General features: G+C 42.4%; 1 protein-coding gene across 11 annotated transcripts in view; it reads right to left on the bottom strand.

The window, feature by feature from the left end:
* The window catches only part of NEO1 (neogenin 1), a 175,134-nt gene that overhangs the window by 14,759 nt on the left and 148,023 nt on the right, over positions 1 to 12,352 (bottom strand). For 9 of the 11 annotated variants that reach the window (XM_054078014.1, XM_054078018.1, XM_054078019.1 and 6 more), the window contains exons 18-22: positions 10,027 to 10,165; positions 7,262 to 7,369; positions 5,853 to 6,047; positions 5,125 to 5,157; positions 641 to 709 (exon numbers count right to left, since the gene is read on the bottom strand). In XM_054078014.1, coding sequence (XP_053933989.1) covers positions 641 to 709; positions 5,125 to 5,157; positions 5,853 to 6,047; positions 7,262 to 7,369; positions 10,027 to 10,165 — 544 coding nt within the window. The remainder of the gene's footprint in view (positions 1 to 640; positions 710 to 5,124; positions 5,158 to 5,852; positions 6,048 to 7,261; positions 7,370 to 10,026; positions 10,166 to 12,352) is intronic. The other 2 variants (XM_054078009.1, XM_054078015.1) reach the window with 1 other exon arrangement.

Raw genomic sequence — 12,352 nt, 5'->3', positions numbered from 1 at the left:
GGTGCTTTAGAGACCTTTTCAACTAACAGCGTATGAAAATCTCTGCTCACCTACTCAAATAGTCATCATAAAAAATTCAATCATTTGGAGTCTAAGGAGAGTTAACCCAGGACCTTGCTGAAACTCCAGCACTATAGGCATCCCCCAGGACCCGATCACCTGAACCGCTATCAGTATTCTACAGCGGTCACTTTCCTCTGAACAAAACCACATTTTCTGTAGCACTAATGAGCGTTACCTTAGGGCAAGGCTTCTGCAATGCACAGTGCTAATAAGGAGAAGGAGTTAAGATTTTTTTTCCCCCTCCCTAGTATGTTCTTACTGAATTAATTTTACACTCGTGCACTATAGCAGCCATTTAAAACTAAACTGGGAACAAGTTCTGCTTACCAAGACCAAAATGTAAATGCATGCGATGATATTTTTCCCACGTACCCCGCACAGCAGGCGAGAACACTATGGCAGAAGTATGATACTATTTCTTAAGTGGGAACAACTATCACCACTAAGAGAAAAAGTTACTGGAACAGATGTCCTCGGGGCTGTAAACAGCGCACTGTTTTCAGTGGGATACAGCAGCCCTCAGCGAGACACTGAAAAACACTGCAATTAAACTGAAAAGCTCTGTAACGACACTTACCACCAAGCGGTGGTTTGTAATCTGGTCCTATGTCCACCGGGCGGCTGCCTTTCCCTGCAGATCCTGAAGCTGAAAAGGGCACATTGTGGGAATTTTATATACAGATACATACAGACACGTACACATAAACACACCCTTTAGCACTTCTAAGGTAGCTGGTTCAGAACTTCTCTGAGCCACTGTGAGCATTTTGTCTCCTTTTCTCTCCCCTACAACATCATCTGGCTTTGAACAGCACCTGTGATTCTCCAAGAACGGAACCACTTCTTCCAAAGAGCTATTTAATAATTAGTTTCCTGCATTTCTCTTCTCCTAAGTGAGCTTAGGAGCCTCCACTAGTATTCATTTCTAAAAATAACAAGGATTATTTGCAGTAACACACAGGTATATATTGAGGCAAAAGGCTTTGCCATTCTGTACAGACAGTTTATCATCTTGAAACAGTAATTAGAGGTTTCTTTTCCTAATACTCAATTACAGTAAGGATGGGAGACTGGAAATATGTGGAGGATAAAAAGCACAGTAAATATGAAGTTCCTGCTGATCCACAAAATCTTGCTTTCAACTTCTCCCCATTCTTTTCTGTTCTGCTTCACCTTCGCCACAAATGACAATGAAGTATCACAAAAACGAATTCTTTCTTTTCAAAACATTACATGTAGAGGATGAGAACAGAAGTAAACACACCTGTACATCAGCGGTTACAAACTGAGGGAAACGACAGAGTGCTGCTAGAACCTCAGCTGCTGCTGTGGGCTCTGAGGAGCCAAATGCACCAGCGGAAAACCGCTCTTCTTTTTCCCTACTTCCATGTGCATAGCTCAGGTCTCATCTAGATCACCTCCTGCCTCGGTCAGACACATGAAGACCCAAATTCCCCTCTACCGTTAAGACCTCTCCCAAATTAGCCAACTGCTTCCCACAGATAAAGATAACACAAACTCCTGGTTCTTTCCTTCTGTGTTTGCATTAGAATGCACTAATGCAAAATTAACATGGATGGTAAACATACCGTAGTAGGGGAAACACACAGTGAGATGCAAAGAACAACATTCTTCCTCTTAAAGGAATCCATAATGCTTTGCACATTTTTACAGCAATGGGCACAAAACCCAAACCCACAAAGAAGTTGGCACATTCAGCAGTTTCATAATAAGGATTTTCTCAGTTAAAAATACACTTTACTCGGGAAGTAACAGGAGTTAAAGGATGTAAAACAAATGGAAATCGTGAACCTAAAGTCAAAGCCTCTAAATTAGTCACTGTGAAATAAAGACAATTGGTAAAACCAGGAAAAGGTACCAGCAAGAGCACTGACCCAACCCCGGGAAGGATAAAAAGGAATGGTGTGTAGGTCAGATGCAGTCTGAAATAATGGAAAAGACATATTGCACCTGTCAGCCTAGAGAGGACACTGTGCTCCGTGGGAACGCATTCTCTTTCGAAGTCCCACGCTAATAATTTTGGAGCAGCAATGAAATATTTTAACATAATTTTAAGCAGTTTGTATTTAACATATTTACATCTGTATGCCCAGATAACTTGGACTGAAAAGACTGAAGTAACCCCTCTGAATTCTCTGGCTGAAGATCTGCTGGACCAGAGAAGCTGTGGAAGAGAGGGGCAATACAAATAACTGGCGATAGTTAGAAGGACAGATAGGCACCCTGTGCCTTGTCAGCACAGCAGGTGGAGCCTTAACACAGGCAAGATCAGGGAAAAGGTGACAGACAGGACATGGTGGCACACTTTATGCCCATCCTTCTGGGTTTATGAACACAGATATTTTCAAACAAACTACATGTCAGGCTAAAAATGTAGCCGGTAGGAGTAACTATGCAGACGTACTGTATTTAGACTCCCATAAAACATTTTACTGAGTATTGTACAATGCATTGTTAAAAATAGCATAATAAAAAAAAGCAACGTGGCACTAATTAACAAGATTAATTACTCAGTAACTGATAAGAATAAGAATTATAATTGCAGAAACATTATTCATAAGCGATATTTCTAATGAGTTCTGCAAAGACCTGTGTTTGGCCTGGGGAAATTCAATATCCTTAATGACACCATGAAAGAAAATCAAAATAACTTGTTGCTGAGGTTAACAGGTGATATAAAATAATGGAATAGCTCACAAGATCCACAAAATCACTTGCACAGCCCAAAGAGACCATGCGGCACAGGTGGGCGTAACACACTGAGCCAGTGCGGTTCATCGTGGGGTCTGCACCTCCTGAACAAGGCGCACTGCACACAACCAGCTGCAGCTTTTATATAACCCTCTCTAAGCGTGTGTGTGCACAGGACAAAGCGTATCCATCATACGGAGATGATAAAAACGTCAGAAGGCAGCAATAGGGAGAAAGCTATGTTCTGGCAAGCAATCTTATTTCCAAAGGAACAACTATCTGCGCATAAGCATCGCAGAGCGCAGCAGCTCAGGGATGCCCGATGCTGGCACTGCCTGCACGGTTTCAGTGCCTGTGCACTTCCAAAAATGCAAAGGTAACCACAAGATAAAGTCCAGTTTTCAAAAACCAATTGAATTCAGGTACCTAATTGAGAAACTTCTCAGTATCTAATTCCTGAAACCAGGGACCAAAAGGTTTGCCTTTAGATTTAGGGCAGCTCCTCTCTTACATAGCATAACCTGAGAGATGACACCTGGCTTTTCTCTGCAGTGTGAGAGGGCATAAGGACTGCGACCCGCCACCCCTCACAGCAGCATCTACTGGAGTGTAAGCTTTGCTTCCAGAGGGTATGCTCTGCACAAGCGTGTGCACGCGCTGCATCCTCCGTATGGACACCAGCCTTTTCCCCAGGATCTTACAAAGCTTGTTGTGGAGGCTTTCCCTTTCCTTCCAGATTCAGGAACAATGTAAGAGAACATTTACTTGAACCTGGGTTTTGGGTTGGTTATTTTGTTGTCCACCTCCATGTTACCCATTAGGTATCTGCAGCCAAACAACTCACTGTAACTCACTGTCACCTGAGGACAGCATCCCTGGGAGCAGCGCAATCCTGACAGCCCCCACCTGCTCCTAACACAAGCTCTGCGCTATAGCAGTGGGCAGAAGAGCAATACAGAGCGCTTCATACAGATGAACAACATTAAAGTAGAGGAGAGGAAGAAGAGAGAGAACCACTGAGGCAAGAGAGTCAATCCTAGTGGAGTTTGGTTCTTCCCCAGTCTCGAATAACTTGACTACTCTTTCCTGAAAGACACAATTCTGCAATGCAGTGGTACTGTCACAGAGCTTTTCTGCTCTTCAGTTCGTCTTCTCCTCGACATTTAGCCTACTGCCATGATTTATAATCTCTGAGTGTTCTAATAGGAATTCCGAAACAAAATTCCTGGCTACTATGCAGGGTTTTACCATTAGTAAATTACATAATTTGATAAAAAATAATCAAATCTGTTATTATTGGATGATAACGATGGATGAGAGGCTTTAGTTATCTGCTGAAATGAGGTTAGAACAGGGCAGAACAGGAACCATTAACTTTGCCATAAAATCTTTTAATCCCCCCCCCCCCATTTCCCCCTCTGCAGCTGAGCGCTAAGGACACGGTGAGCTGCTTCCCCGTGGACTGGCCTGACTCTCAGCTACCGTCTCCGTTACACAAGGCTAGGCAGGAATTTTCCCTGTAACTGTCTGGTATCAGCATTATTTGGTACACAGAAAGGGAAAGCATATTTAATAAATTACTTCTAAAGAACAAGTTGAAAAGCAAGTAAAACCCCCCAGCTCATCCTCAGCCCCTTTAGGAGCTATTTAATTGTATGTCTAAGCTGCTTGCCAATGTCCTTTTAAACTCATCCCTTTAGACTAATTCTTCTCCTCTTTATTGGGCTTGTAGGTTATTTGGAAGAAAGCAAAAAGAGCCCTGGGACATCCACCTTATAATTCAATATAGTAAACTCAAAGCTATCATTTTTCAAGCTAGCGTTTTAAAACCTTAAAGCTTTTAGTGTCTAATGCTGTGCTCTTCAGGAGAGCCTGGAGTCGAAATAAGCTGACAAGCAGAATCTCTCCTGCAGAAAAGCTTTCTACAGCAGGCATACTTCCCTTTATTATGGAAATAATTATAGCTGTAGAGCTTACAAACCAGCACTTGAGCTAATTAGATAACTCTGTGATCTCCCACCTCTGTGTACTGAGATCTTGCATCACTGGTCAGAGGCTGGCCAGAGCATCGCTTACTCCAAATTCAGTTTGACAGCACGATTCAGCTCTGGCACGACCTGCATGTCTCTCTGTGTGACATCTGACTAGAGAGATCACTTCTTATCCCTAATGCCCAAACCATAAACAGCACTTCCAGTTCTCCCACTATGACGAGCACAACAGGAACATGTTCATTTACAGTCAGAGCAGCAGATAGGCGTTTCATTTAGGAAATGCAACAGCACATGGACAGGAAAAACAAAATGTGTGATCGATGGAATACAAAAGAAAGCGTGGCTGCTCATTTACCTTGATCATTAGGCATTTTATCTGAGGATTCAGCTAGCGGGACAAGCACAGGGGAGGAAAAAAAAAGAAAGGTCACAAGCTTGAAGGAGTGAGCGACAGAATTTAACGTTTCACATAGCAAAAGCAGACCAGGCAGAGCTCTTGTGTCTAACCACCGATACTCATGGAAACAGTACTGTTAAAGATCTACCTTAACTTTTTATTTTTCCCCTCCCCTCAGGTACTTTTCCCAAGCTATCATGCATTCGTACTACTTCACCAGTGACCCAGCACTTCTTGATTTAAGAGCCTGTTGTGTCACACAAGTTCCCATGATATCATCCCAGTCAGCGGGCAGGCGTGGCGCGGGCTGCCAGCTCCGGAGTCGCTGCTTTGTACCATTCCAGCACCAGCAGACTTGACACACAAGACCCAAAATCTTAAAGAAACTCACAACTGGCTTTCTACAAAGCATATTTAGGATGTGGACTTTTGGCATTAATAACTAGATGACCTAAGTGCCCACCAGGAATTCTGAAACTACATAATTAATCAAACAGCTGAGCAACATTTGCATTTGTATTAACCACGTGCAAGGGCAATCCAATAGAAAATTCCATTTGCGTCAAACTCCACGGTCTTCCTGTTTTTTCCAGTTTAAATATGAATTCATGCTACTGGTACGCTACCCCTGCAGAGGCCACGCTCGGAGCCCACGGAGGAAGACACAGACACAGGTGATACTTTACCTTTGGGGGTTCTGAACTGGACAGCCTCAGACATCGGCCCCATGCCCTTCGAGTTGCGGGCCTGGATTTTGAAATAATACGGCGTATCAAGGGTCAGTTCTTGTATCTGATGGGTCAGCCTGTTTCCCACCACAGGTTCAATAACCCAGTCATGTATTTCGGCATTCACATCCGTGCTGTAGTAAATGATGTACCCTAATCAAAGGAAACAGCAGAAGAACTTTATACGCAAAAGAACAGGACGGTTGTAGTGTCACAGACAGGTTCTACTGACTCGTAATGACATTAGCACAGCTGAACGGTTACAGGCTTTCTGAAAGCATACTCTTACTTTTTCACAGACTAAGAATGTATTCAAATGTTAGAAGGCCTTCCTCTCTTCAACTGAAAACTGTTCGAAAGTATACGTGGAGAGGAAAAATGCCATTTAAAATATTAAAATGATTTTTAACCACTGTGCACTGAATATGGAACCCCCTCATTTCTATCCCTTTACGTCTTCATAGACCAAATAATATAAAACAAATATAATATAAAGCTGTTATCAAAACACCCTCAAAGTATCAATATTTATAGAAAATAGCATTACAACAACAAAACATTCTTATGCATGAATAAGGAACACATGCTCAATAGCTTCTACCTATTGTATTACTTTTTGGTTTATTAACACAGATGACAAGAATCTGAAGAGAGCTAAACTTATCCTGCATGTCCCAGAAAAAAAGGTATCAGAAGAGTTTATGTTCTGTTATTAAAGGACATCGCAAATAGAAACCAGAAGCCACTCAAAGCCTGGGGTAAGAAAGGAAAATCGAAGTGAATTATTTCAGAAAGCCTTTAGAAATGGGAATCCAAATAGAAATTTCAGAAAGGAAACACTAACAATTCATTTCTGTGAAGTGATTTTTCCTACATGAAAGCGATGCAGTTACAAAGATGCAGGTAACAGTTTACTCCTGGTGAGTATGTCAGGGGACTCAAACTGACTTCAAGCCTGTCCTGTGCCCCCCTAAATAACATGAAGATGTCACAGAGCCCTGGGAAGGAGCTTTCTCAATGCAGACCTGATGGGCCAAGGTGCATTACAGATGTATTTCTGGAGGTGTGTTATTAGAGTAGCATGAGCTGATGAAGGCAAAGGTTATTGTGATATTTAAGCTTTCAATTATATTTCTGGTTAGACTCCAATTTCACACTGCAGTTACTTTATTTCTTAGCATATTTTTACTAGGTACAGAAGTAAATAATTAATCTGAGCTACTAAAAAGATTGACAAAGAAGATATAGACCTCTTGGCCAGCTCTAGGCTAAATGAGGTATGGAACACGTTCACAAAGTTATGCAAATTATATTCTGCTGTTAACCAGGCATCTCATATCCGCCTTTATCGCTCACACAAACTGCACCTGTAATTTTGCCATTGGCTTCAGACGGAGGCTGCCAGTTAATGATTATTGTCCGAGGTTTTCCCTCTTTGCTCACCACAGTCACGTCTTTGGGTGGAGAAGTAGGAACTGCAAACAAGCAAAAGCAGGTTATCAGAAACAGGTTCCAGATTTCACTAGATATAAACAATCACCTGAGCACCTTTGCTTTTTATTTATTTTAGCACTGATAAAAAGGCACATACAGCAATAAAATGCTGAATGTTCAATCTTCAAGTAGATCTACCATCCTAGTATAGCGATCGTACCAATTCACTCTGTTCAACTGGCAAACGCCATCTGGTAAGCAGCAGCTCCTTTCCATCAGGAGTTACCTGTTCCTAAAGCATCTCTATCAACAGATGCTGCGACTCGTGACTGAATGAGCCCACATGTCTTTACAAACAGCATCTTGTATAACCCTAACGGCTGCAGTTGATGTCTTCTAACCTGAAGTTCTTTGGTCATAAAAACTACATGAACTTGTGAAATAAATACATTTTCTAAGCCCAGACATATGAAGTATCTCCATATTTGCAGGTTTATGGTGGGACCAAGACTTAGTAATGCCATTTTGCCTCTCAAATCTGAATCGGCAAAGTAAATTCCCTAGAGATTTAAAACTATACCCTGTAACTACTGCTCTATTGTAGTGAAGAATTAATTAGGATTTGCATGGAAATCTGCATCACCAGAGCATCTGACATCTAGAAAACTTTGCGGCACACAACCATCCAACCTTTCTCCTTGGGTTGCTGGGGAGTATGACTGAGAGGCAGGGAGTGAGCACGTCCTTCTCCCTCCTGCCTAAGATCCAGGAAATGGCACAAGTTGCTCTGGCAAAAGACTGAAATCCGAGACCCTTCTTGCTGTGAAGTAAAATATCCAGCTGGGGCTTAGATTAATGGCTTTCAAATGTCTCCAAAGGTACAGTAACCAGCCCCAGTTTGCAATGCCACGTTAGGAAAAACATGAGACTCCTAATTAGGGAACTTTTAGCAATGTAAATCTGCCTTGGATATTTAATACTATCACGGTAACATTTAGTGCTTACATAGTGCTTTCTGCATTTACAGGGCTTCGTGTACACTGCCTACCATCAATCAATCTGCCCATCCTCTGGGATGGCTGCACATTACGCTTGTGCAGAACTGCAGTTGGAAACCAGGGGCAGCAAAAGCTCACGAGCCACTGTAACGATTATCCCAAGTACTTAAAAACATCAACAGAAATGTACAGACTGAAAGCAGGACTCAGGGCCCTACAGTTCTCCAGAGAGCAGCAAAGTCAGGACTAGACCTCACGAGATGACTGATTCACAGACCAACAGTGAAGCCAGTATCTCCTAGTTTTGTTCAGCGCTGGCTTAGGAGCAAGCCCTGAAAGGTGCTGCTGCTCACGACCATTCAAAACCAGTGAGGCACACATGCAGGAATTCAGCAAGTAATACTAAGCACAAGGTCTGCTAAGAGAAAATACATTTAGCTCTTTTTTAGTTTTTCAGTTGCTGCTTAGTTCCCAAGCTTTTAGGTCATGTTTGCAGATGTTTTTTACAATGACCTCAAGCGGAAAATTACTTTCTATTTCAGTGAAATGAGACCTCACCTTTGCTCCTGGACTGTCTTAAGTTTCAAATTCTCTTTGAAGACCTTTATTTGTGCACCTTTGCAATCACCCCTCTCAGTGTTACGGATGAGAATTGTACATCTGACACCAAAAATACCGAACAAAGTGTTTTAATCTGGGATAGGCACAATAACTGGGATGGGAAAGGATCCCCAGACCAGACCTGTGCTGTCAGAAGGGCACCTCACTCCACATCATGAGGTTCTCGCCACAAATTAAAGCAACTGAAGCTCAAAAAAAAAACTAGGGGACTTCAGACTAAGTTAGGAGCTTTCCAATTTTATCTTGGTTTTCATTTTCCTTAGGCCTTGTTAGAGAATATCTGGATGATCTCATCACTTCTCTGCATACTTGAATTTTTTTTGTTGTATTTTAATTGACCATCAGAACGACCGGGTCATTTGGATAAGCTCACTTTTGCCTGTACAGTTCAAACTGACAGAAACCTAAGCATAACAAGCAGTAAATTTAACGGTACAAAGAACATTTCACACTTCAGGATAAGAGGAGGGCATGAGGGACACGTCCTGGGGACCTCGCAGCTCCTCAGTGGGCCCCAGTTCCTCCCAGCAGCTCCAACCCCTGCTCTGTGCTGCACTCCGAGTGCATCATTTTGACAGCACTGCAGCAGCAATTCCTGCTGGAGAACGAGAATGGCGGTCTGACCTGGATGTCTTAATTTCTACTGGGAGTTTTTTTCCATTCATTGCCTCTTGCACTTCCTCACTCTGTAATAATTACCATCATAATTATAGCAAATTTTAATTATTATTTGCTAAAGTATTTTCTTTGTATTTCCTATTAACATGCAATTTCTGAGACGTTTCAAATGTGGGCTTCTTTATTCTCTCCTGTCCGTGAGCTGTGGTACATTATTCATTACTTCTCTGTAATTTCATGTAAATTCTTTGGCATACAATCATCCCTTTGAATTCTGAAGTGTGTTGTTGGGTTTTAATCAGACTTTCTGACTAAACTATATAAGAAAAGAAGCCCCCAGCAAGTATTCATCAGCATAATCATTTTAAATATATGCTTTCTGTGCTCCAGAATTCTGGCAGGCTTGACTTCACTCGTCCCATCAGGAATGTCAGCCCTCGCAGAAAGACACGGAGCAGTACCTAATTCAAAAGTCGTTCCATGTGCTGTCATGCTCCAAGTACTTGACCTTCGACCTTTAGTCACCATCACAGAGAATTCATACAAGGTATTCGGTTTTAACCCCGTCACTAAATAGCTCAGAGTGGTTGCATTTGCGGTCTGAAAGACAAAGAAAGAAAGAGTTAGTCAGTTCTGAACTGAGCTCCCTCCCCGCCACCTCTGAGGCACCCTGGTCTCAGGTAAGTGTTTAAAACATTTTAGCATCACTACATTTTCATAACCGCGTCACTAATTCTGCGACATTTTTGCTCTGTCATGCAAATTCATTCATCAAGCCTTAATGTGCTTTGTTTCATCCTGAACTAGAAACTCTTTGTGCAATCAGCAAGGGCATTTAATAGCAGTCAATTACAAACTGGAAAACCAGAAAGCAATCTGAGGGCGAGGGCACGCTTGTTATGCAGCAGCTAAATCTCTGTCTGCTTGGGGGGTTAACTTCCAGCGCTGCATTAACTGCTCTGGCTAGGGACAACCACGAAACACAGCTCACGCAGCCCTTCTGGCAATCGGTAGCTGCCTGCCAAACTCCTGTTAGAATTTTCAGTAAATATTTAACGTACTTTAAAAAAAAAATAAAAATCAAGTGCAAGCACAGGTGCTGGGAGACACCAAAGCTTTATTAGTAGGTAGGTATTTGTCAGAAACCAACGGTTATCTACAATCACACACTGAAACTACATGTGGGTTATAGTGGGGTTTGTAACTGAGCATTTAGGGAGAATATTTAACCTTTAGGTTAAAGTATCTGGTATTTGTTATAAGCAACTTCAACAAACACAAGGTACTTGAGGCCTCTGGAAAAGAAATCACACACCTACATAGATGTGTGCTCCTTACCTTGCCCTAAGGCAATGTAAACATGAACAGAGAAGCTATTTCAGTGTTTGATAGGACCGTCCAACAGCTGTACACAGCTGCTGCTCACCTAATTCTTTTGCAAGAAAAAGGCCTTCTATAAAACACGGGCTCCTTGAAGACTATGAATAATATAGTCCAAATTCTGCAAAGAAACCCATATTTCTCAAATATCCATAATAGGTTTTTTCATCACACAGGTGAAAGTTCAGAAAGCTGATGGCCAAGTGATGCTTGCGTTTGTACAAAGCGTCTCCCTTGTTCACAGATGCCTTTTGCCAGTTAGAAATCACAGCGATGGAGAGACAACACAGACATCATAAATGTAATTAAAATAAAATCTGTTGTGAACTTTAAACCTTACAAAACTCAGCGTAGTTTCAAAGGAAATGGGATTGTGGCTGAACGGTTCAAACATTTACGTTAGCTCAGCGACAGAGCTAGGCCAAACGCAACCTCCCCATCCTGAAGGTGAAGCCATGCATCCAGAGGCTTTCATCAGCTCCTGAGATGCCAAACAACATTGTTTCCCAGCTCTGTGCAGCGCAGCCGTGGTGGCACGAGTCCCTGGGCCGTGATTCCCCTCCCTCTCTAGGCTACTCACTGACCTAGGGAAGGCCAGTCATGCCTTGGGAGAGAATCCTCCCCTGACAGCCTGGTACACCTGCTACCTGGAGCGTGGCCCAAGGGGCGATAACCAGAACTATACAACTTGATAAATTCTGGACTTGTGCAACCAGTGGGAAGGACCGGAAATGCCTCATCTGAGTTTTGGCCAAAAGGAAAAAGTACTGACCAAAGTCAGTCATTGTGGATCCTCCAAGTCAGTGATCACAGGCGGCCTTTGGCCTCTCCTGGATCGCAGTGGGCTGTGAGCAGCTCCCCCAAGCTGAGGCCACTCAGGAGCACACAGATCAGTCGCTGACAAAGCAGGCAGAAAGGCCAAGACGACGGTAACACCTCAGGCTCCGCTATCATTGCTGAGCAATGCCGAAGCATCACGAGTTCTCTCACTGCACTCGAGAGGAGGGACATTTTGACTGTAAGGCCAGCCTCTCCACTTACCTCTCTGTCTACTGATGTGTTTAAACACACACGTACACCTCTGTAGGTGTGGATATCCAAATATTGCTGTTCACGTGAATATCCATCTATCTGTGTCTGTGTGTGTATATCTATATATTATGTGTGTATAACTGCATGTTTCATACTTGTATATATACGTTCTCATTTAGGATACTCTGTAGTAAACGAGAGTGAATTTTGTCATCTTTGAATCCGTAATTAAGTTGCTGTTTTAATCATACCAAACTCCTTTTAATCATCTTGTCAAATATTAAATTGGTGAATGATTAATTGCTGCTAAGGATCCTACCTTGTAATCTACCTCTATTAAAAAAAATCTAAATTGCTGCTAAATCTTAGCTGTGC

Source organism: Cuculus canorus, chromosome 12 (assembly GCF_017976375.1).
Source record: "Cuculus canorus isolate bCucCan1 chromosome 12, bCucCan1.pri, whole genome shotgun sequence".
Lineage (NCBI taxonomy): Eukaryota > Metazoa > Chordata > Aves > Cuculiformes > Cuculidae > Cuculus > Cuculus canorus.
This window is presented reverse-complemented; position numbering and strand designations above follow the sequence as displayed.